Genomic DNA, 25,939 nt, shown 5'->3' with positions numbered 1-25,939 from the left:
CAAAGGAATAAAGTCAAATAAAATTTGGTTCGAATAGATGGCCAAAGTTTCATGAAAGAAGTTTCATGAAAAAAGTAAACATTTATTCAACACTCATTTATTGAGTACTCGCTGTGTGGTACTCTTCTAGGTGCTGGAAATCACAGGGCACACAAAATAGCCCCTTTCCTTGTGGACTTTTTCTAGTATGAGTCTAACAAATAAGCGTAATAGTATTATAGGTGCTATGAAAAATATATACATATAATTTATATGTATATGTAGACTACAGTGGAATCACAAAGGATAGTGTTATCATTTCCCCCTGAGAAGTGTGGGTATTAGTTCAAGAAAGGCTTCATGGAAGCAATGATCCTTGAGTTGAATATTGAAAGCGAGGAATATGTTGATCTTATGTGTACAGAATATATCAGGCAGAGGAAACAATATGGCGGAATGGCTTCAGATTTGTTTAGACAAAAGTAGGCAGAGGAGGGTTTCTGAAGTTTGTGTAAGTTATTGAAACATATAAAGCAACAGAGGAACACAATCAGATATTTGCTTCTAGAGAGACTACCTGGAGGCTTGGTAAAAAAATGGACTGGAACTATATAAGCAGAAATACCATTTATGAGGATACTGCATAAATCAATTGAGAGATCAAAATTGGCTGAATTAAGGTACCAGTAGAGGCAGTTGATTCATGAGAAGTTATTTAAAGATGTAGAATTTATAAGACTTAGTTATCAATTGGACATTATTGTTGTAAGGAAAAGAAAAAAATAAGATAATAATCTTGGGTGACTGAAATGTTTAGATAGGTGATGGTATAATTTATCTTACAGGGAATATGAATTGAACAAAAATTTAGGGTGCAAAATAAAAAGTTCAGTTTGAGGATGGGTTAGTTTGAGGTTTCTCTGGAATATTCATCTAATATCTGTGTTTGGATGTATGGGTCTGGAGCTCTGGAGAGAAGTCTGAGCTAAATTATTTCAATTATAGTATTCTAAGCATGAAAATGGTTCCTTTTTCGTTTTGTTTATCTGGTTATTCTGAATATTGCTCATTGCTATGTATTATTTCAAATTTGCTCTTCAATCCTTATTATGTTTGCTTGGCATATGTACCATATTTTCAGTGCTATGAGCTTACATTTGACATTTTGTTCTACTTGTGTTGTATCCTAAAATGGTAAGAGAAGTAACATTCACTGTAGGGGAAGTTTGACATAAGTGTATATGTGTTTACATCTAAATGTACATATAAACTGTTTTTGAAATTTCCCCAAGTTTTCAATTTATTACCAATCATTTTATTTACATATTTTATCCATTTTATAGATAGTTTCTGTTCTTGGTTACATCCTGTATTTAATGGACATAATATTATTAACAAAAAACTAAGACACAGGCACTCAAGATTGCTCAATCCTGGGGAGTTCCCTGGCAGTTCAGTAGTTAAGACTCAGCACTTTGACTGATAAGGGCACGATTTCAGTCCCTAGTGGAGGACCTAAGATCATGAAAGCCATGTGGCGTGGGACAAAAAAAATTATTTTACAAGATTGATTAGTTATGGGAAAACGTAACTCTAGTTACTACAGTGAAATTTTACAAAAAATGTAAATCACTCAGTTCATAATGAGGCACATGATGTCAACTCTGTTTCAGTACTGTGTTAGACAGCTCAGATGTTATGAGAGACACGGTAACTTTGAGGAATATTTTATGTAAGTTTAAGCTTAACATTTTATTAAGTAATATTGTGATTTTTAACCAAAAAGTCTTGAATGAAATATATGTATATGGACATATATAAAAAATCGCATCATGTATGAAAACTACTACAGATAGAGTATAATACTTAGACTTAGTTCTTTAAAGCCTATAAATATTCAACTATAAGGTAATAGAGTTAGGAAAGTTCTTGGAGCTTGAAACAAAAATACCAAACATAGGATAAACGGGTCTTGAGTATTTCTTCCTTGTGTGCATAGTATGGAAGAAACTGGAAAGATTATTAGATAGAAGTCAAGAGATTTAGTTTTAGTCCTATTTTTGCTAGTAAGCTGTGATTACAGACATAATTTAATGTCTTTGGGTTTCAGCTGTTTCATATTTAAAATGGGGGTTAGCATGCATTGTTTTTAAGTTTAAAACTTAATCCTGATTGTAAGATGTTACTGCTAAATTTTCAAAACAGTTTTCATGCACTGTTAATACTATGATATTCAATTTTGCCTAGACCAAGTTGGTCACTTTAATTCTCTTTCATAAAAATATTGATATGGGGGAAATAGTGTTCCTGTAAGAAATAGTCTGAGAGGAAGTATTAGAGCAAAGACTGTGGTACTAGGCTGCCTGATCAGTTTCACCCCTTATTTGATATGTGATCCTGAGAAAGTTGCTATCAGATACCTCACCTATAAAATGGAGATAATAACATTACTGTGTCAAAGTGCTTTCATAATGATGAAATTAGTTAATATACACTATGTAAAGCACCTAAAAACTGTCTTTTACATAGTAAGTACTATGTAAGTGAAACTGTTATTTTATTATTATATAACATATTAAAAAGCAATTTTTATTTTAGATCAACTATATTGAAGCCCATGCATTTTGATGTGTAGACATTCTTTTTATGATATGATAGAATGATAGCATTAATTCTTTTTGTTGTATTCATTGCAAAAGTCTTATTACTAGTTTGTGGCTACCAGTTTAGGAGCTTGTTGTCATACAGACTTGCACATCAGGACTGCTATACCAGAAATGAATTTTATCATTTCTGAGGCAAGAGAGTTGGATTGAAACAGCAAGAACATTGAACCCATATGGGTCTGAATTCTAACCCAAGTCTGTCACTCACTAGAGATGTGACTTCGGGCTGCTTGCTTATACTTCCTATTAAGCAAAATGAACTGCATGTGATGAAGGAGTTAATTATGTTTGATGAAAGCATGAAGAGTTTCTCTCTGGAGGGAGAATGCCTTTCTAAGAATAAAAGCAATGAAAAAATTTAAAAAGAGAGATCTGACTAAAATGTGTCAGGTATTAACTTCAAAATATCAAAATCAGCATAAACAAATTAAAAGGCAGACAACAAATTGTGAAACATATTTGCAGCAACTCAGTATAAAGAGCCTTAACATCTGAATCACTTTGAAACAAATAGTATCAATTGTAATATAAATTGTATATTCCAAAAAGCTCTAATAGAAAAATGGGCAAAAGACATATACAGAAACTTTACTAAACAGGAAATTTATTGATCAATAAATATATAAAAATATTTTATTTCTTTTATAACCACTAGGGAGAGTGTGGTAAAAGAGTGGTAGCATAGTTTAATATAATCTTTCTAAAAAGCAGTTTTTTTTCAGTAAAAACCAAGAGCCTTAAAATTTTCATAGATTTTTACCTGGCAGAAATAGATTCAGAAAAAAGGCATATATTCAGATAACTTTCTTCCTCTTTGCTTATTTAAAGTTATATGTTTAATATCTATAAAAATATTGTAATATAAATGGATTGGTATGAGCAGTAAATAGGTTTCATATAAAAGAGAATAAGTTAGCATGAATATATTAAGAGATAATTTCCAAGGGAATGTAAATTAGGTTATAATTGAACTGGAGAGAAGAATGTTACTTGACAGATAATAGTTTCTTTTATCAGTCTGCTTGAAATGTTGAGGGCTGGGGGATGAGAAATGAGGGGAGGGATGAAGAAGGGAACTGATCATGGGAAAGCCAAAGTTTAATGGACAGCAAAATGACAATAAATAGAAATATTGGAGATGGTTCGATAGCATCACCAACTCAGTGGACCTGAATGTGAGCACACTCCGGGACTTGGTGATGGACAGGGAAGCCTGGTGTGCTGCAGTCCAAGGGGTCTCAAAGAGTCAGACGTGACTTAACAACTGAAGAGCAACAACAATTGGATTAATCAATTATGTGACACAGCTGACAGGAAGAACCTAGTCACAGGTTATAAGGTCACGCTGAATGTAAAGGACGTTGATAGGCCAGTTCAAAGTATAGGAAAGAGAACCAGAAGGAATCTCTAAAAAGAAGATTACAGATTAAAAATTACCATATCGCAGTCTAAGGTTGGCTCGTAGGGAAATAGCCTGAAGAAGCATTGCCAAAAAAGGAAATTAGCCAAGAGGAGATGTAGCTAGAAAAGAAAAAGGAGACGTTTTTAAAGGGAGAACATTGGGAAAAGAGAAAAGAATTAAACGAGCTGAGAGTGGTGTGTTGAAAGAGAGAGTCATTTCATGACTAAATATTTCAGATTATAAGTTTTAGAAAACAGACCAAATCAGTCATCTAACAAATTTTCTAATTAAAAAAAAAAACATCCTACCACAAACTGCTGTGCTGATTGTTGTTTAGTTGCTAAGTCATGTCCAACTCTGAGACAAGTGTGAACTGCAGCACACCAGGCCTCCCTGCCCTTCACCGTCTCCCGGAGCTCGCTCAAACTCACGCCCATTGAGTCGGTGATGCCATCCAACCATCTCACCCTCTTGTCACCCCCTTCTCCTCCTGCCTTCAGTCTTCCCCAGCATCAGGGTCTTTTCCAGTGAGTCGGCTGTTCACATCAGGTGGCCAAAGTATTGGAGCTTCAGCTTCAGCATCAGTCCTTCCAATGAATATTCAGGGTTGATTTCCTTTAGAATTGACTGGTTCAGTCTCCTTGCTGTACATGATTAGAACACATGTAAAGCTGTTAGCACAATTCCTAGCACTTACAGAGTATTACTATCATTGTTAAGAACTTAATTTTGCCAGAACATTAAGTATCAAGTTCTAGAAGACACAATTTTACCTGTTATTTTTAAAAGCATTGTTATGTTTCATTTTCTGTGCCTTGATCAAATAAAATTTTAGTCTAAATCTATTGGAGAAAAATTATAAGCTTAGTCTAAAATTATAAGCTTAGTCTGAAATCTGACTAGTCTGAAATCAGTGGTTATCTGGGCCGGCAGGGGGAGGAGTGATGACACAGCAACACCAGGGAGCTTTTTAGGGGAACAGATACACGCTGTAGCTCGATTGTGGCGAGGCTGCTTGACTATATACATGTATCAAATGTCATATACTTTTGCACCTATATAGTGTGAATATTAATTTTTATAAATTATGCCTCCATACATCTGACTTTTAAAATTATTGCAAATACACAAAATTAACATGAATCTTAATATATTACTCAAATACTACCAAATATATGCTAATAGGAAATTTTACTTTATCTAACACATCTCAAGCAATTAAGAGCCAAGTTCCCTCCCAAAACAGGGCATGTTAATGGACAAGGTTGACCTATGACTTCAGAGAGAAGAGATGACTACAGTGGATGAGCTGGGAAACAGAGGAAGGACTATAAAGCTTTGCGTCTAATGCAGTAATCAGTTAACCAAGAAAGATGGAGAACAAGCAAGGCAGTTAGCAAATAGAGTCTGTATATTTTAGACATTTATTGATAACTAAAGGAAGAGGAGACGTGAGAAGTAACTTTAATTTGTTTTGGACAAACTGTGTTTTAGGTGCTGAAGGGGATTTTAGGTGTATTTAGAAAACACCAAAAATGTGAGCCTTAGGGTTACAGGGAAGGTAGGAACTAAAGGGAGGAATACTCATAATTGAAGCAATGGTTGAAACTATGGATTTAGACAAATCACTCAAGTATGAATAAAAAAGAAAGTTATAATAACATTTTAGGAAATGCATTTATGTCAATGATGGGCTGAAAAAGATGAACTAACAAAGTCATCTGAGAGTGAACAAGAGGAGTATCAGAAAAATGTGGAGCCAAACTGATGGAGAGAATATCAAGAATAGTGTAGTATAGTGTGGTAACACCAAGTGCTGCAGTGAGCCCAGTAGAATGGTGCCGAGGAATGATCACTGGATTTGGCAAACGTGACCTTTGAGGGAACTTTTGAGACCTAAGTTTGACAATATCAGACTTACCTTAGCTACAGTATTCAATGAAATTTTTCTTTGAGTAAAGTCATCATGAAATAAGAGGAAACAAGCAGTAACCAAATAATGTTGCACTTGACTCAGTATCGTAGGCAGTAAGAGACTCTATATTTGGGTAGTCTAACTTGACAGCTCAAATATATAAGGCTCACTTGTACAGCACAAATGCTCACATCATATAAAAATCCATTGTTTTTATACTAGATGCTGTGGGTCCCATGGTGATGAATAACTGATGACTAGGAAGTTAATTCCACATATTGCAGATTTTACTCTTGGGAGACCCAGTATAAAAACTAGCTCAGACAAGGGGATTGGGAGGGTTTGGACTTGGCATAGTTGCAAAACTAGGACTCAGTGATCAGTCACTGTGGTATAAGTTATTTTAATCCATAACTGAGTTTCTCACGCTTTGTAGGTACTATTTTTATTTCTAGTATATAAACTGAAAAATTCAGGTATAAATCTATTAAATAACTAACTCTTAATCATTTGAATCTGGAATTTAAGCTGAAGCATTCAGATTTGGTGCCAGAGTCCATGTCTTCAGCCTCCGGAAATGGGGGCTTTATTGGTGACAAGGTAGAGATTGAAGGGAGGTGGGGTGAGGGATACTGTGCGGAGAACAACATGAAAGAACAAGGCTAGAGGTCTAGGAAGAAGAAAGCAGGAAGAGGGTTCAGGAAGGGAGATCTAATGTCTGTGGAGACCAACCAAATCCAGTTTGCAGTTTTATTTAGGATCCTCAGTGCAACTGATATTCCCATGTGTAATTTGGAAAGTTGAATGAAATTCAGTTTAGTCTCTAACATAGGTTAATCTCTACTGGTGCCTCTTCATTCTTTCTGAGAGTGATCTCAGCTAACTTTAATTCTCTTTCTTCTCAGCACTAAACAGGAATATTTCATAAAATGTCCCTATTCATGAAGGCATTTAAGATACATTTCTTTAAATACTGTATGACGTTACTCTGTATAGTCATTCTTGCACCATTGACCAATAATAATCATTATTAGCACCTTTGGAGAAAGAATACAGCTTGATGTCCCAGCATGGGTACTATTTAAAATCTACATATCTAAATATTTCAATCAAGGGCATATAGATTTAGGTGTTATTAATTTCCAAACTAATATACATAAGAAAAATTACATAGGTCTCTTTTCCAGCATAGATCTTATCCCAGTTTTTATATGATGAACACTTTTATATGTTTATGATTTTCAAATTAACACAATATTTCTAAGTATATTTAAATTTCTATATGTTTCTAAGCAAACAAATGTAAAGATGTATTTAAATTTCTTTATTATACTCCTTTCAAGCCTTCTGTGCTATCCTTCGATATATGTGAATGGATGTAGTTGAAGTATATTTTAAGGATATGTTAATTAGGCTCCAGATGTCAGACACAGTGTGGTCTATGATAATTATGTCATACCAAAACACAGTAAGATGGGGACAAGACAGACTCATGGTAGTGTTATGACTTTACTACCCTGTGGGTTATCTCATCTATAATGTAGATTTTAGCTATAATGAAAAGTCAGAACATTCCAAAGTGCTTAACATGTATAACGTATACCTTATTAACCTAATGAATCTGACTCATGTTTTTATCATTTATCAGTGGTTATTATACTTTTTGTTAAAAGCAATTGTAATGATAATCATTACATTCCTTCTTTGAGGGACTTACATGTTAAAATTTAGTTTATCCTCTAAAATATATCTTGTGTTTTGAAAGATAAAGGAATTGACTAACAAGTTTAAAGTAACTAAGTTATTAGATTACTAACTAACATTTCCCCCTAAACATGTCAATGTACACTGTAGAAAATGTTACATTTTAGCTAGTCTGAAAGATTCTTCTAGATTAGATTGCCCTTATGATCTTTTTTTTTCTGTACAAAATTTTTGGTTTAATGAGCTTTTCAATTCTTTCTCTTTCCCAGCCTCCCTCCATCCCCCTTTTTTGCCTTTCTCCTTCCCTCCTTTATTCCTTCACCTCATTCCTCTCCCTGCTACTATATACACACACACACACACACACACACACACACACAGATTCAGTAAAGGAAATTTTAATGAATGCAATGCCAGGGCAAAGAGAGCAAGAATTTTTAGAACACTTTACATTTTCTACATTGATGAAATAGGTATTACAATATAAAAGAACAAGCACTTAAATATTATTTGACTTCAGAATTAACCAATCAGAGAGCTATATAGCTGAAAGGATCGTAAAGACTATCTGATCCAAAATTATTTATTTTACAGATGGTGAATTTTATGCCCAGAAAGGTGAAATGAAGTGCTGACAGTTATAAGGCTTGAGAAATTAAGTCTTGAACCCTAGCCTTGGCTCTTAACTTTTTTTTTTTAATTTAGTTTTATTTTATTTTTAAACTTTACACTATTGTATTGGTTTTGCCAAATATCGAAATGAATCCGCCACAGGTATACATGTGTTCCCCATCATGAATCCTCCTCCCTCCTCCCTCCCCATACCATCCCTCTGGGTCGTCCCAGTGCACCAGCTCCAAGCATCCAGTATCGTGCATCGAACCTGGACTGGCGACTCATTCCATATATGTTATTATACGTATTTCAGTGCCATTCTCCCAAATCATCCCACCGTCTTCCTCTCCCACAGAGTCCCAAAGACTGTTCTATACATCAGTGTCTCTTTTGCTGTCTTGTATACAGGGTTATTGTTATCATCTTTCTAAATTCCATATATATGCGTTAGTATACTGTATTTGTGTTTTTCTTTCTGGCTTACTTCACTCTGTATAATAGGCTCCAGTTTCATCCACCTCATTAGAACTGATTCAAATGTATTCTTTTTAATGGCTGAGTAATACTCCATTGTGTATATGTACCACTGCTTTCTTATCCATTCATCTGCTGATGGACATCTAGGTTGCTTCCATGTCCTGGCTATTATAAACAGTGCTGCGATGAACATTGGGGTACACATGTCTCTTTCAATTCTGGTTTCCTCAGTGTGTGTGCCCAGCAGTGGGATTCTGGGTCATAACGCAGTTCTATTTCCAGTTTCTTAAGGAATCGTCACACTGTTCTCCATAGTGGCTGTATTAGTTTGCATTCCCACCAACAGTGTAAGAGGGTTCCCTTTTCTCTACACCCTCTCCAGCATTTATTGCTTGTAGAGTTTTGGATCGCAGCCATTCTGACTGACGTGAAATGGTACCTCATAGTGGTTTTGATTTGCATTTCTCTGATAATGAGTGATGTTGAACATCTTTTCATGTGTTTGTTAGCCATCTGTATGTCTTCTTTGGAGAAATGTCTATTTCGTTCTTTGGCCCATTTTTTGATTGGGTCATTTATTTTTCTGGAATTGAGCTGTAGGAGTTGCTTGTATATTTTTGAGATTAGTTGTTTGTCAGTTGCTTCATTTGCTATTATTTTCTCCCATTCTGAAGGCTGTCTTTTCACCTTGCTTATAGTTTCCTTTGTTATGCAGAAGCTTTTAAGTTTAATTAGGTCCCATTTGTTTATTTTTGTTTTTATTTCCAATATTCTGGGAGGTGGGTCATAGAGGATCCTGCTGTGATGTATGTAGGAGAGTGTTTTGCCTATGTTCTCCTCTAGGAGACTTATAGGCTCTTAACTTTTAAACTAGTGCTGTTTTTAAGATTTTTTTCAATCCCATATAACACAAACAAACTCGTTACCCTAAATCTGGGTAGTTCCAAACCTTATCAACACTGTGGTGATTACCTCCACTGAACTCTCCATGGTCAAAACCCTGATCTACCCTGATTCCAAGTACATCCTGATTTTACACGTTGAAACATAAAATGGTGCTAAAATCCAAGTCCTCTGAATAATAAAATCTCAGTAAGTCTGTTCACTGAATTTAAATGTTGAAAATAGACATACTGTATTTCCTGAGCTCACTAGACCACTCCTTATCACATATGTCCTAAAGTGGTTTGAATATCAGTTTCTTTTGACTACAGTGAAAGGAGTCTTTGAAATTTGTCTAGAGCATCTCCTCTGAAGTATCATTTAATGAATATGGTAGATAGTTAATAGAGAAACAGCATACAGATACACGGAGTAACAGGTAACCTAAATATCTAACACAGATCTTTAAAGTTGAGAACGTAATTCAAGAGACGATAGCCCATAACTATGAACCTCACAGTAGAACAACAATTATATAAGTTTCTAGGATTCTTATGTTTCATTTAATTCCATATGTTACTTTTAGGCACTTACAAAGTTCAGTTTTCCTTCATTTCTAGGAGCCAAGATCATTTTATAAGTAAATGCAATATAAGCGAAACCAAATCATACTTTCTTTCGTTGCAAATGTGTTATTTCCTAGTGACAACAGTAGAGAAATCCTCAAAATTGATTGACTTGGAAATAACTGTTTCTCAAAACTCATGTATCTTAGTTGTATAGTTAAGATTATGTTTGTTTACACTTCAAAATAAAATGCTTCCATTTGCCCCAGTACTAGGACAGAATAATTTGGTACATAATTTATAATTTTTTCACAGTATTTATTTCCAAATCTTTTCTCAGTTTAACTTGTTCCAATATTTCTTAATTCTCTGCATTACATTTATTTTAATAAATAATTTGGCTAATAAAAGTGTACTTTTTATGAGGCTGTAGTATAAATGTTTTAATTTAAAAAATGAGAAAATTCATTACAGACAAAAACAAAAACTTAAGTTTACTTTAAACTGATTATGAAGAAATCATTTTAAAGTAAACTTAAGTTTTTGTTGCACAGTTTCTTAGGCCCTACACTTGAAAAAAACATGGAAAATTTAAGAACATGCCAAATCACTTTTTGTATTAATATACATAAAAATTGGAAAGATGTGCACTTTATTACATTTGGAAGTATTTCTTATTTTGTACCACTTTTAATCAGTACACCCACATACTTTTATTTAACAAGACTGTATGTCCCTAAGATAAATAATTAATGATTGCACATTTGTATTTTAAAAATTATTTAATATTTATTTCAAAAAAACTTTATCAAATCATGACAAAATATTTTCAAACTGAATAATTTGTCTTTGTTCACATAAATATTATATTTTGTGTGTTCTTTAATAATATTTTTTTCTGTATATTGTATGATCATTGTGGAAACTTTATAAACTATATATAACACAAATAAGCCAAAAGCACTAACTTCTGGTAACCAATGATAACTGTTAACTACTCTGATGTGTAAATCTTAAATCTTTTTCAGTCCATCTCTTTGTCTTTTGTGTCAGTTAGGTGCATATATATTTTTATGAGTATATGTTTTTTAAAATTACTAACTGTAGTACAATATCCATCATTTAAGATTTCATATTATCTTTTATATAATTTATATAGGTGAAGGGATGTACACACTATTCACATAATTTTTTGTGAATGTATAATATTCTGTAGACATGCCATAAATGCATGTACTTATTCCCCTGTTTTGAACATTTGGAGTTTCTTTTCCCCAGTCTTTAAAATTATCAAACAATAGTGCAATGAAGATGTATGTATATCTTTGTACATTGATTTATTTCTTTAAGAAAGATCCTGTGAAGTGAAATTTCAGGTTCAAAAATTTAGGAGCTTGCTTTTAATATTTATACATAAGGTACTTTGGAAAACACTCATATAAATGACCATGAATTTTTTTGTCAGCAGCTAGTTTATTACTATCAATCTGAAATGTATTTTTTTCTGTTACTAGATTATTGAAAAAGTACTTAAAATATTCAATAAAATTAAAGAGAATACTTTCTTTTTGAACTGCACCTCCTTTGAAAATAAAATTATAACATAACAAAATATTACATATTCTCATTTATCTCATGAGTCATTTTAACAATTTCTATTCTTACTCCTCTGACTTTTGAAAAACATCATTAAGTTGTTTTTAGAGTCTACCTACTGAATCTAGAAAATAAATACACAAATAGCTGTGCTTTTTCTTGTGTCATTGTTACCTTAGAGTGAGAAAACAGCTGCACGCACTGATTATATCTTTTTTTATTGCTCTTAATTTGGTACATGCCTAAATGGTAATTGCAGCATTTAGAGAGTCCATGAATTTGGCCTTTTTAACTTTGTTCATTTGAAATATGTTGTTTCTATCACTGTCGTCATTGTTGTCTGTAAGCTACTTTTGTTTGGTTGTTCCTCTTCCACACTGTTGGTATTTAAATGGTCTTTGACTCCCATGGGGTTTTCCAGGTGGAGCTAGTGGTAAAGAACCTGCCTGCCCTTCTTTGTTTCTGTTTGTATTTCATTTTTTGCTTCTCTTCTTCCTTGTTGATTTCATTTATTCCTAACCAGATTTTAATGCCTCATAATAAAATATGAATTGAAAATTGAAAACAAAAAAAGAACCTGCCTGCCAATGCAGGAGACATAAGAGATGCACGTTCAATCCCTGGGTCAGAAGATCCCCTGGAGGAGGACATGGCAACCCACTCCAGTATTCTTGACTAGAGAATCCCCATGGACAGAGGAGCTTGGCAGGCTATAGTTCATAGGGTCACAAAAAGTCCGACATCACTAAAGCGACTTAGCACAGCACAGCACAGACTTCCTTGATGTTGTAATCATAGGTTCTCTAATTTATTTTCTTGGTTTTTCTTTCTTTGAGCTTTGCTGTTGGACTTAAAAGAGTTTTCCCTCTTAAGATCCCCAGATTTAAGTATTTTATTTAAGAATACATGATGGGTCCCTGAGTCAGGAGTCCTGCAATATTCTGACCACTACTTAGCTTAATTATGAATTGCTTTATTGCCAGACTTATGTCCTTACTTCAAAGAAGTATGATGTGTGAGGCTGCTTTGGGACACCAACAGCCGTGTGTGTGTGCCTGCACACTTGGAAAAGCAAATTTAAAACTATTGTTTGCACTGCACTGCAGAAATCACTAGGCTTCCCTTGTAGCTCAGTTGGTAAAGAATTTGCCTGCAGTGCAGGAGACCCGGGTTCAATCCCTGAATTGGGAAGATCCCCTGGAGAAGGAAATGGCAACCCACTCCAGTATCCTTGCCTGGAAAATCTCATGAACAGAGGAGCCTGGCGGGGTGCAGTCCATGGGGACGGAAAGAGTCGGGCGCTACTGAGCGACTAACACTTACTTACAGAAATCACTGAAGAGGTACTGTAAATATAGAAACCTAAGCAACCACTGTCTTGCTGCTGGTTAATCTGGTCATATTCAATACATCGCTGATTACAAAATCCGCCTATAACTTTAACTTTTTAAACTTAATTGCCATACCAATATTATAAATATGACTTTTTAACTTTTTGGGAAAATACAATCTTTTTAAGTTAAAAGTAACCACAACAATCAGTTTACTGGTTTAAGAATACGTATGCTTCTTAGATGGTTTATATTATTAAGACATTGAAACAAGAAGTATTTTCTCAGTGTACTTAATAATTTATAACCAAGAATTTGACACAATTTGAATATTACTGTGTAATATCTTTAATAATTTTTAATAAATAGAAACATATGCGAACTTTTGTTGAATTGGGTTTGTCCAGGAAGACTGATATTCTTATTAACCTTTTAATTTACTTTTGTTATAATTTGAAAATATATTGGTATTTGATCTGATATTGAACATTACAATGACTAAGTTTTTTAGTGTACTCAAATTACAAAATCATATCAAACCACTAAGATGTCTTCTGCAAATAAGCATAGTGTCATCACATATAAGAATATGACTCAATGATTACTAGATAAATTTACCTTCTAAACTTATGAACCAGCCTTTCCCAAAATGTATTTTTGAGACTATTTCAGCAAGATATTTCTTGATAATAGATGGGAAAGTGAGATATCTGCAATCAAATGATTAGTCATTATTACAGAATATTCAGGACCTTGTATATGCAAATTTTAGGGTAGATTTGAAGGAGAGAAAGGAAATGGAGAAAAATCTGCCTTATCATGTTAATTTACTTTTAATGTACTTTGGAGAGTACAGCCTTGGACATTAAAGTTGATAAATTACATATTCTATTCCCTAACCAGATAGTAAGCAACTCTTCAACTTGCATGCGTGCATTGTGTGCTAAGTCGCTTCAGTCATGTCTGACTCCTTGCAGTCCCATGGACTGTAGCCTGCCAGGTTCCTCTGTATGCGGGATTCTCCAGGCAAGAATACTGGAGTGGGTTGCCATGCGCTCTCCAGGGGATCTTCCCAACCCAAAGATCAAACCAGTGTCTCTTATGTCTCCTGCATTGGCAAATGGATTCTTTACCACTAGCACCAGCTGAGAATTCCTCTACTTGCATAGATTCTTCCATATGGTTTTTCATTTATGGGAAAAAGAAAAAATACTGAGTTTGATTGAAAAAATCCTGGTATTTAAAAAAATGATTTCTGAATTATTTTCCATAGCGAAAATGAACAACAAAAAATTATCTTGTTGATGAAGAATCCCTTATAGTAGTTCTCTTTACTCAGGATACTTTCTTCTCTAAGGATATTATTATCTGTGGAGTGTTTTCTTTAAGAAAATAGCTTGATAAAAATGTGGAAAAGAAGTGGAAGACTTCAAATACTATTGGAGAGAGGCACTGTTTTTCTTACAGACTAGGTTCCTGGGAGAATTTTAAGTTAAAAGTATATTTACCCAAGTTTGTTTACTGTGTATTCACTAAAATGGTCCCTTGAGATTTCGTTGGTTAAGACTCTAACAAAGTAAAAATAAACAAATTATGTAAATAAATAAATACCAGAGCCTAGCCAGAAAAAAGGAATAAAAGGAAAGAGACTCTAATGAATTTTTCCAATTTAAGGACTATACAGATGATGATTGGAAAGATTTGTTTGAGATCAGAATTTAGTTGATATATTTAAATATTTGTATTACTCTATTTGCATCTTTGTTTTCTTTTAGTGAAAACAGATTAATATCCTTCTTAGATTCCCTCAGTGATCTGTTAAATGTATATGATATTCCATAAACCTGATTCTACAAAATCTTGAAACCATTACTAAGGAAAAAAGCTCTTCATCGCAAAATTACCAAAATGCTTCAATGCAGGGTTCAGCAAGCTGTGGCCATGGACCAAATTCAGCCCATTGCCTATTTTGTAAATAAAGTTTTATTGGAATATACATATACATTTTGTGTATATAAAATATATATGTTGTCTACATCTGCATTCATATTACAATGTCAGAGGTGCAGCAGAGACCACATGGTCTGCAAAGTCTAAGATGTTTACTGTTGAGCTCTTTACAGAAAAAGCTTCCCAACACCTGTCAGTATATATCCCGTAATTATCCAGTAATCAGGAAGGATTTACTGTCATGTCATAGGAGGTTGATGTCCAGAAAATAGTCTTGATATTAGAAAATGCATATATGTATATGTGTATGTGTATATATATATGTGTGTATATATATTTATATATATGTGTATAAAATGTGTTTAAACCTTGTCTATTGTTGCTATTTGTATTTAAAATACTATTTTGCCACTATAATGTCAAAAAATTCAAAGAACCTTCCCAAATACATGAAGCTAGTATTTTTTTAGCACACAATTTTTTGAAGCTTGGATGGCTTTTTCATTCCCTTGACTTTGGAGAAATAAACCTATTTATCTGAGACTATCTCTTGAGGTACAAACAATTCCAATATTGTATTTTAATAAATAATAGACATTTATACCTGACCATATTTAACACATATCATGGAAGCACTCACTTCATTTTGTGTATCACTCAATTTATATTAATATATTTTTATTCCCCATTTTATAATTTGGTACAGAATAACTCAGATCATTATTAAAATTTGACTCACACTGATTAAATGATTTCAATTTGCACTTTTACTTAGAGGTCATGTAATCTAAACTCTGTACATTCTTTTAGTCAAGATTTTCTTAATACTTTTTGAAACATTTTCTTCCCTTTGTATGTTAGTTTAGTTATCAATTTTTACGTACAAATTTTGCTTGCAATTATCAAATATACGGTGAGGTTTTTTCCAGGATGAGTATTAAAATGCCTATTTTTTAATAGTCACAATATGGTCCATATGTCTTTAGTACAGTTTTAAAGTTATGATCTTAAGCAAGGAGTACATGTGTGTGCATGTTTACAGTCTTACCTAGACTCAGTGTTTGTGAATTTACCTAGCAACATTTTATTGGAGAAAACCACTTGAACCTACTAAACTATGATTATTTTTCCCAGTTTGTAGATTTGTAGCATACAACTGAGATTTTGTTTTTCCATTATGCATATTAATGAGAAATGTTTTTTCATTTCTCATGTTTGCTTTTTCATGTTTGCTAAGATTTGTTCACTGAATTTAGTTCTTGTTCTAACCAAAGTTTTTAAAAACCCTCTTGATATCTATAGTTGATGTGTTTTGAGGAAGCACCTTTTACAGACAGCATTAGTCTCATCTTGTAATAAGCTTACCATCTCAAATTTTCTCCTCACATTCTTTTTTCCCCTGAAATGATTTCAGTAATACTTTGTGCCTTTATTGGCATGGTTTGTTTTCAAGAGTATTACTCCAAGTGCTTCTTTCTTCATTCTAGCTCTAGAAAATCCATGTTCCAAAGATCCTGATAGCTACATTCACATAGATGCTGGCACAACCTGCTTTGATACATGGGCTGATTTTTTGATAACTTAAAATGCAATTGTACAATCGTGTTTCAAACTATTAGACTTGCAACCTCTTTCCAGTAAATAATTTCAATCTTGATGCATTAATTACAGACCAAAAATCTTATAAAATTACTGTTATCATGTTTATGTGCTGTCAAATATATTCTCCTGGACATACATTTACCAGAAAGTATTATCTATCTAATGAAGATATGTTTTCTTCTGTTTAAAACTTTTTACTCTTTATTCAGATTTAATTATTTTACATATTTAATAATCCTGCTTTTATTCACCAAATTGCATACTTAAATAAATCTTAAAAATAGTATGACATTTAATTTGTACTACTACCTTGAGTGAAAGTGGTATATCAGCCTACCATTTTTTTTTTTTTTTGGTACATCCTGTAAGTAGGGCTCAGAAATAAGAACTGAACATTAATTTTATGGGTTTTTTTCTACTCGATAGGTGCTATGGATATAGAGGAGAGAAATCGCCAAATGAAAATTAACAAATACAAACAGGTAGCCGGATCAGATCCCAGACTGGAACAAGATTACCATGCAAAGGCAAGACATTTTTCTTTTTAAAAGTTGTGAAATAATCAATCATATGAAACCGTTAGATTCTCAAACTGCTGAAGGCAGATTAGTCAGAAATGAACATATAGTGCAATGGCCCCATGATATTATTAAATGCTAACATTTATAATGTGTTTGTATACCAACTTTTAGGTAAAGATTTGCCTTAATTTTTGAAAAAAATCATTGTATAATATAGGAGGTTAAGGAAATGGAACTCTTAAATGATCTAAAGAACAAATCTTTTAGAAATTTTCATTTTATAAAACCTACAAAGGCCCTAACACTCTCTAAAATGTATAGGAAGAACTTCTATTTTCATCTTATGGTTTTCCTACATATAGAGGTTTTTATTTATAGTATTTTAATTCGATCTGATTTTTAATAAGTTTTTGAAACAAAATACATACTCATGGGATGTTGTAAGGAATTCAACAAGTTTTTTAGTGAGAATCTTTTTGAACCACTTTTTGGTAATAAACTGAGGTATGAAGTCTTCCAAGATAGGAAAAAAAGTATTCTTTTTATTGTTCGTGTTCTTCATTGCCTTTATATTTTCAAAACATTTTTAGGTTTATCATATTATCATTCCCAAAGTCATGAAAAGACTTTGCTCTAATGTACCTATTTAAGATTTAACAAAAAGATGAAACTAGCAAAGCTTATTCATAACATTTAGTTATTATGTACTCTCATAATTACAGTCATGTAATATTTGTGGTCTGTTTATCTGGTTGGGTCTGTTTTATCCTTACCTTCTGAAACTTCAGTTTCTCTCAATTATACCCCATTCTTCAGTAAAAATAAGATTTATTAAGTAAAGCATAACTGACTATGCTGGATATGTGTATATGGTAGGCAGCATACATTTTTAGTTTCTCTGTTATATGACCTAGAGGAGACAGATATTCTTACATCAACATTATGTTCCAAACCAGCAATCTCTTTTCCAAATTACGTGAATATTGACCGATGTGGTGAATACAAGATTGTTCATCACAGCGTTCTGTCGTCCTGGAAATGGCACAGGGCTAAAGCCAAGAGAAAGGTAAATTTAAGACCAACAAAAAATAGCCTTGCCTTTGCTTTGCAGGCCCTAAACTTCTAAAAATTTTCCTCTAAAATGAAAATATGAATAACTTCAAATAGGTTCGGTAAATTTCATAGAAAATAGATTTGTAATGATACAACATTTCAGATACATCTCTAACCTTTTGAGCTTGATATCAGAACTGATTTCTATGCCCTTCCAGGTACTTTTAAAAATATATCTGTCTAGGGCTAAATCAGAGAAGGCAATGGCAACCCACTCCAGCAGTCTTGCCTGGAAAATCCCATGGACGGAGGAGCCTGGTAGGCTGCAGTCCATGGGGTCGCTGGGAGTCGGATACGACTGAGCGACTTCACTTTCACTTTTCACTTTCATGCATTGGAGAAGGAAATGGCAACCCACTCCAGTGTTCTTGCCTGGAGAATCCCAGGGACGGGGGAGCCTGGTGGGCTGCCGTCTTTGGGGTCACACAGAGTCAAACATGACTGAAGTGACTTAGCAGCAGCAGCAGCAGGGCTAAATAGGCATAATCTCTTGTGGCATCTGCTATGCCTAATCTCTCATTTAGTCATCTTGTATAATCTAAAAATCAGACATGAAGTCCTGATAAAATAGGATATTAAAGCTTCCATAAACATAGCATAACACATTTGTTTCATTTGTTTGTTTATATCCTACTGTACTTCAGGAAGGAATGTAGGTGATTTTTAAAATACATATAATACTATTGTCAATGAAGAAATGAGTTTCAAGGGAAAATGAAGTCAAGACGCAACAAGGTAATACCAGAAGTAAAGCTTGTGAACAAAATGCATAGTGTGAGATGCTTTATGCCTGCTACGTGTGGGCTTATATTCTGACTGTGAGCTTCCTCACAAGCCTCAAAGGCAGAAAGAGAAACTGGATCACTCAGAGGATTTACATTGTTCATACAATAAGTTCCTGAGAAGCAATGCCAATGATTCTTGTTACGGATACCTGACAAATTTATTACAAGAGAATGAACCAAAGGAATACTGTAAGTGTGGCTCAAAATTTATTTTTAGAAAACCAAGTTTTGATTACATTCCAGTTCATAAATTAATGCTTGAGACCTCAAAGTTTTATAACTTTGACACCAGTTATTTTAGGTTAGAGAAGATTTAAGTCTTGGCAAAGACTAATTATCCTAAGCAACATAATTTCCTATGTGCTAAGGCAGTGGTTTTCAAACTGTAGCTCCAGACCAGTAGCATCAACGTCACTTCAGAATTTTTGGAAATGCAGTTATCTGGCCTGCTCCCAAACTGCTGCTGCTGCTGCTAAGTCGCTTCAGTCGTGTCCAACTCTGTGTGACCCCATAGATGGCTTAAACAAAACTCTAGGAGTGAGGTTCTTGTGTTTTAGCAAACCTGCGAAGTGATTCTGATGTGGACTATAGTTTGAGCATCACTGCTCTAAGACAGGCTGCTTATAGAATTTACTTCTAGGTAACTGACTTCCTCTTTTAGGGTTTTATTCAGAAGACAATGATGAATGATGTCACTTAAAAATGGAGCCTTCCTTTGAGAATAAGTGATCTGATCTTTACAAGCCCTCTTCCAGTTTCTAACAAATCCTACCTATTGAATGTCAAATACTTAGAAATCTGTTTTCAATTGCTGGAGTTATGCATTCAGCCTAACCAAAAAGGCAATCAAATCATTAAGATTTAAAAAAAATCCAAAACACAACTCTATTTTGTTCCACTCTGAATTTCCTGATGTGGAACTGTCTTTGCTGGATCATCTGTCTGCCTATCATCCCTACTTTGGACTACCTCCCTCATGGATGAAAGAGAAAATTGCAGAGGATTCTTTTTCAGTCAAGTGCATGTATAGACTTAGTTATTATTCATTTCCATACTACCAATTCCTTATATTAAAATTTTCAACAACATCCCTCTCTTTTTAACTAGGGATATTTACCCTATATTACCATTCTTTTCTTCCTTGTTTGATTAGCAAGTACCAGCTAAATATTTGCTGCGGACCTATGTGCTTCAATATATTGGGATTCCCTGATAGCTCAGCTGGTAAAGAATCCACCTGCAATGCAGGAGACCCTAGTTCAATTCCTAGGTTGGGAAGATCCCCTGGAGAAGGGATAGGCTACCCACTCCAGTATTCTTTTCAATATATTAACTCATTCTTGAAAAAATCATATAATAAGAAAGGGAACTAAGCCATAGATAGAAAGATTAAGTAATCTACACCCATTCACATTAAATCATGGAAAGTATTATTTGTAGCTAACCTCGTTTTCAATTTTGAGATAACAGATTAAGTTCAAAAGCCATGGAGCATGTGCTGTACCTCTGAGCTATATTCCTGAAATTCTAGTGAAGCTATGAAGAAGTTTTGATGGGATATAATTGTTAACGAAGTTTTTTAAAAAACTATATATTTCATGTTTTAAATGGCATTGCCTTCCTGAATTTCTCAAGTGTTCTGCACTGATAGTTGTAAACAAGTATTACTAATTTATAAAATATCTCCTTAGTAATTCACTTTGAAAGTACCTGTAGAACAGTGCCTTAAAGTTACTGTCTTTCTAAGTATATTTTAAATATATTAGGAAAATTGTAAGTAGACATCCTATATTTAATAAGAGCTAATTAATTAATTAAATATTTAATCAAATCCAGGTGCAGACATGATTCCTATTTAATCAGTGGATGAATTCTCAGGGCTTTCCCCCTCAAAACAGAATTTAACTATGCAGCCAGCCTGTGCACCCTTTCATGCCTATTACATTCTCTTTATCCCAGCTTAAATGTGATTCACCTATTCTACTCTCAAATAAATTTAAGGATCAACTTAAAACCAACATTCTCTGCTCCCCATTGGTTTAGAAGAATGTGATTTATTAGATTTAACAATGTGAGTTATACTTCAGCATAAGCCAACTACCTTTCCATGAGTAATATGATTACAATAATTAGCAATAATTGATAAACAGTGTGTATCAGATCAGATCAGATCAGTCACTCAGTTGTGTCTGACTCTTTGCGACACCGTGAATCACAGCACGCCAGGCCTCCCTGTCCATCACCAACTCTCGGAGTTCACTCAGACTCATGTCCATCGAGTGAGTGATGCCATCCAGCCATCTCATCCTCTGTTGTCCCCTTCTCCTCTTGCCTCCAATCCCTCCCAGCATCAGAGTCTTTTCCAATGAGTCAACTCTTCGCATGAGGTGGCCAAAGTACTGGAGTTTCAGCTTTAGCATCATTTCTTGCAAAGAAATCCCAGAGCTGATCTCCTTCAGAATGGACTGGCTGGATCTCCTTGCAGTCCAAGGGACTCTCAAGAGTCTTCTCCAACACCACAGTTCAAAAGCATCAATTCTTTGGCGCTCAGCCTTCTTCACAGTCCAACTCTCACATCCATACATGACCACAGGAAAAACCATAGCCTTGACCAGACGAACCTTTGTTGGCAAAGTAATGTCTCTGCTTTTGAATATGGCTAATTTAAAAAGCAAACATCATATACTTAAATAAATATTATAAAATTTTTCAAAAATTGATATGGAGAATTTTATAATATTTATTTAAGTATGTGATGTTTGCTTTTTAAATAGCCATATTTAGTGTTTTTAAGTGAACTCAGAGGATTTTTTTTAAAGGGTAGTCCATAAGATTTCAACAGGGAAACTATAGTTTATTGATACTGTGTCTATTTGGAAATCAAATTTTATTTCCTGTAGAAAAAAATGCTCTCTTTTGGAGCTAATGTTCTCACGAAATTATCACAAAAGTATCTTATCCCTATTTTAGCAACTAAAATTTTCTTTTTTGGTGTTTATCTCTCTAAAATTAAGTAATATAGTCAATAAATTTCCCAGAATTTTTCAGATGCGAACCAGAAGTTCATATTAATCCATTTAGTGTTCTGGGATCAGGGTACAATGGAGCAAAGAAAGGAAAAAAGTTTTTATCCTTCTTTGTATGTACCTAATGGGGCACTTGACACCTCTTCTCCCAGGCTTCTTGTCTTTTAAAGATACTTTCACTAATTTCAGGTCTTCCCTGGTGGCTCAGTCGGTAAAGAGTCTGCCTGCAGTGTGGGAGACCTGGGTTCAATCCCTGGGTCGGAAAGAGCCCCTGGAGAAGGGAATGGCTATCCACTCCAGTATTCTCACCTGGAGAATTCCATGGACAGAGGAGCCTTGTGGGCTACAGCCCATGGGGTCACAAAGAGTCGGACACAACTGAGTGACTAACACTTTCACTGGTTTCAAAGAGGCATATTAGGAAGAAAGCAAGCCCATGAAAGTAATTTACATTACAATATGAACTACATAGCACAGAGATAGTTTCTTTAAAAAAAAAAAATCTATAAATACAAATAAACCTCACAAGATGAAGTTGTAGGCAGTATCAATATAAAAAATTCAGACAGTTTAAGGCAAAATATTTTTGGCAAATAAATTGCCATTGTTAACTAAGCTGTTCCCTTTATTAGACCTTATTCTCTTCTCAACACTGAAAATACACATTCAAGGCCAGCCTTAAATGTTTTAATTTGACTTTCAACACACAAACAGTTGGGACTCCAGAAAAGGGGAGATAGGTAGGAGCTGGTAAGGAGAGGCATATATGTGATTCTTGTATGTTTGTTGTGTGTGAGTCAGGAGTACTTCAAGACTCTAGTATCAAAATGAGGTCAGTGTCCAAGATGAGAACCCAGCCTGGAGTTAAGCAAATTCCGCCTGGGTGACTTTGGGTAGTTTAACCTCCTCTTCTCAGTTTCTTTATTAAATAAGCTTTGAGATCTATTTCTTATCTATTTTATATGTTGATGATTAGGAGGAAATAAGATAATGTATATATATGGTTTAGCTTTTAGCAAACTGCTTAATAAATGGTAAAGATATTTGTTGTTATTATTTTATAATAACAACAAATATTTCGTAGACACCAGATGTGAATATGATAATGTCAAAAGGAAATGGTAAAGAAATAATTGAACTAATGAAAAGGATTTTAGTGTAACTCATATCATTGAATGTTCCCTTTATTCTCAAATAGATTAAAGCAGCAGAGATCCCCCCAAAAAATAAAATTTAAGGAGAAATAATTTATGAATCTTCAAAGGATATAATAGGTAAAAAGAGCACAGAACATATGATGAGAAATTACAGACTAAATTACTGAAATTCAGAAATGATGTTATCAAGGTTGACTTTGAATGAGCCTGACTGGTTCTTGGAAAGTTGATTAATGGGTGAAATATGGCTATAGGTATTTTAAAAGAAATACTCTGTAACAGCAGTGACATAAATGGATCTGAAAACTGAAAAACCAACTTTATAAAAAGTAAATTTTAAAATGTAGATAGCCTTATATAAATCCCTAAGATGATATATGAAAATACATATATTTATTGAAGGTGAAGAAATGGAAGATATAATTTTATAGCAGTGATTAAAATAAAATGATAGGGAACTTTTCTTTATGGATAAACGGAAAAGTTGAGTTTCTGGTAGCACACAACACCGGCCAACAATAGTATAATTGATCTGGGCTGGGTGCCCACTGGAAGAAGAGCTGCTGCATCACTGATTCTTAAGCTACACAGAGAACCTGATATTTGTATGAAACAGACACCATTGTACCAGCATTAGATGGAATCATCTGATACATAGAGCAAGAGAACTCTATTTAAGAGCGATTTTAGTAACCCAGTCTCTACTCTGTGAGGTCCTCAAGGAATAGGTGAAGGTGTCTTACAGGAAGTAATGAAGTATCCTTTCTTGGAATAAGCTGTACAACCGTTTTATAAACGGAAGTAGGATTCACATTAAAAAAAAAAAAAAAAACCTGCTAGGCTTAGTCTAGCCAGATGTCCAGCAAAATGGTTTCATTTTTTTAAAAATCAGAATTAAGATCACCTACTTAAAGTTTCCATCCCAAACTAGGTCAAGAAATCTTATCACTTACTGATGAAGATGTCAGGGAAAATGCTAGTGGCTGCACCTGGATTTCTTCACTAAAACATACCGTTTCTCTAAATGTCTATTCTACTTTGTCAATTTTCTCTAGTTGTGCTCATTTCTGCATAACCTTGCAATGAGTTAGCTTCACACTCGTTAGCAAAATTACCACAGGGTGCTAATAATAACCTACCTCAAAGGGTTGTTTTCAAGATTGAATCTGTATGTATGACTCTTAAGCCTTTCCCTTCTCCAGGGGATCTTCCCAACCCAGGGGTCAAACCCCAGGTCTCCTGTATTATAGGCAGATTCTTTACCAGCTGAGCCGCAAGGGAAACCCTAAGGAAAAAGGAAATGTTAGCTATAGTATGATGATGGTGGGATGATGATGATGATGGTGATAGGGAAGAAAGAGAAAAAGAGACATCATTTTCAACAAATACCTTGCTCTTACCCAGGTCTATATTTATTGCCATCAACAATATACTAGATATAGATTAGTATATCTTTAAAATAATCCCCAAAAATATGGGAGTAGGAACGAAGGAAAAGTGTAAAAATTAATAATAATCTAAAAAGCATAAAAAGTGATTTGGGTTCTCTCATTCTTATCAGGTTAGTTAACTTTTGATCTGCCTCAAATTATTATTCTTGTCATGTCTACTCTTTAGCCAGCTGGAATGTACTTCAACTTTAAAAATAGAGAGATAAAATTACATTTATAGATAATTTGATTCTGTGTATATGTCTATACATACACACACATCCTTAAAGCTCTGAGCCAAAGGAAAATTTCTCTCTTCCATATTTTAACTGATGGAAGTAACAACTATTTATTTCTTCCTCATCTTATAGGTACCAATATACCTCACTTTATCTAACAGACCTACAGTTAAAAACTTAATAGTAGAAATTTAGAAATTGTATATTTTTATCTGTGAATAATCTTTGAATGTAAAATTTTCTAACTATAAGTTTCTTTTTTCTTTACATCTTATGTTAATTTGCTAGGGCTGCCATAACAAAATGTCAGGACTAGGTTGTTTAAACAACAGAAATTAAATTTCTTACAGTCTGGAGACTAGAAGTCCAAGATTAAAGTATTGGCAGGTTTGATTTCTTTCAAGTTATTTCTCTTTGGGTTGGGGATGGCCACCCTCTTGCTACGTCCTCATAGGGTCATGCCTTTGTTGTGTCTATGTTCCAGTCATATTGGATTAAGGCCTACCAGTGTGACCTCATTTTACCTTAATCACTTATTTAAAGTCTTTATCTCCAAAACAGTCACATTCTGAGATACCAGAAGTTAGCACTACAACATATGAAGTTTGAGGATATGCAGTTTAGTTACAATATATCTCTACAAAGTAGTTAATAATATTTAGTTTATTACCTTAATGCATTATGAAAGCATATTTTATTGTAATGTAAATATGGGTTTTTAGGCAACAAACTATAGCTATTTTGTTTCAGACTTTTTGATTTCTTAAAATTGTGTTCACTGTTCTCTGTTTTTCCAACTACCTTCTCACATCCTAGGATATGAAATATTCTGTGTTTGCAAGTTCATTTTAAAAATTATTTTCCTTTGGTTATAAGACCACATTTAAATTTTAGATGTTTTCTGAGGCAGACATTTAAACATGTGTCCTCTTTCTTTGCATTTTATTTGTGAATTGCTACCCCCTATTGTATAATCACATGTC

General features: G+C 33.9%; 1 protein-coding gene across 6 annotated transcripts in view; it reads left to right on the top strand.

Moving 5' to 3' along the window:
* The window catches only part of RIMS2 (regulating synaptic membrane exocytosis 2), a 611,677-nt gene that overhangs the window by 427,390 nt on the left and 158,348 nt on the right, over positions 1–25,939 (top strand). For all 6 annotated transcript variants that reach the window (XM_055546480.1, XM_055546481.1, XM_055546482.1 and 3 more), the window contains one exon: positions 17,112–17,212. In XM_055546480.1, coding sequence (XP_055402455.1) covers positions 17,112–17,212 — 101 coding nt within the window. The remainder of the gene's footprint in view (positions 1–17,111; positions 17,213–25,939) is intronic.

The sequence above is a fragment of the Bubalus kerabau genome, chromosome 14, assembly GCF_029407905.1.
Source record: "Bubalus kerabau isolate K-KA32 ecotype Philippines breed swamp buffalo chromosome 14, PCC_UOA_SB_1v2, whole genome shotgun sequence".
NCBI classification, from domain to species: Eukaryota; Metazoa; Chordata; class Mammalia; order Artiodactyla; family Bovidae; genus Bubalus; species Bubalus kerabau.
This window is presented reverse-complemented; position numbering and strand designations above follow the sequence as displayed.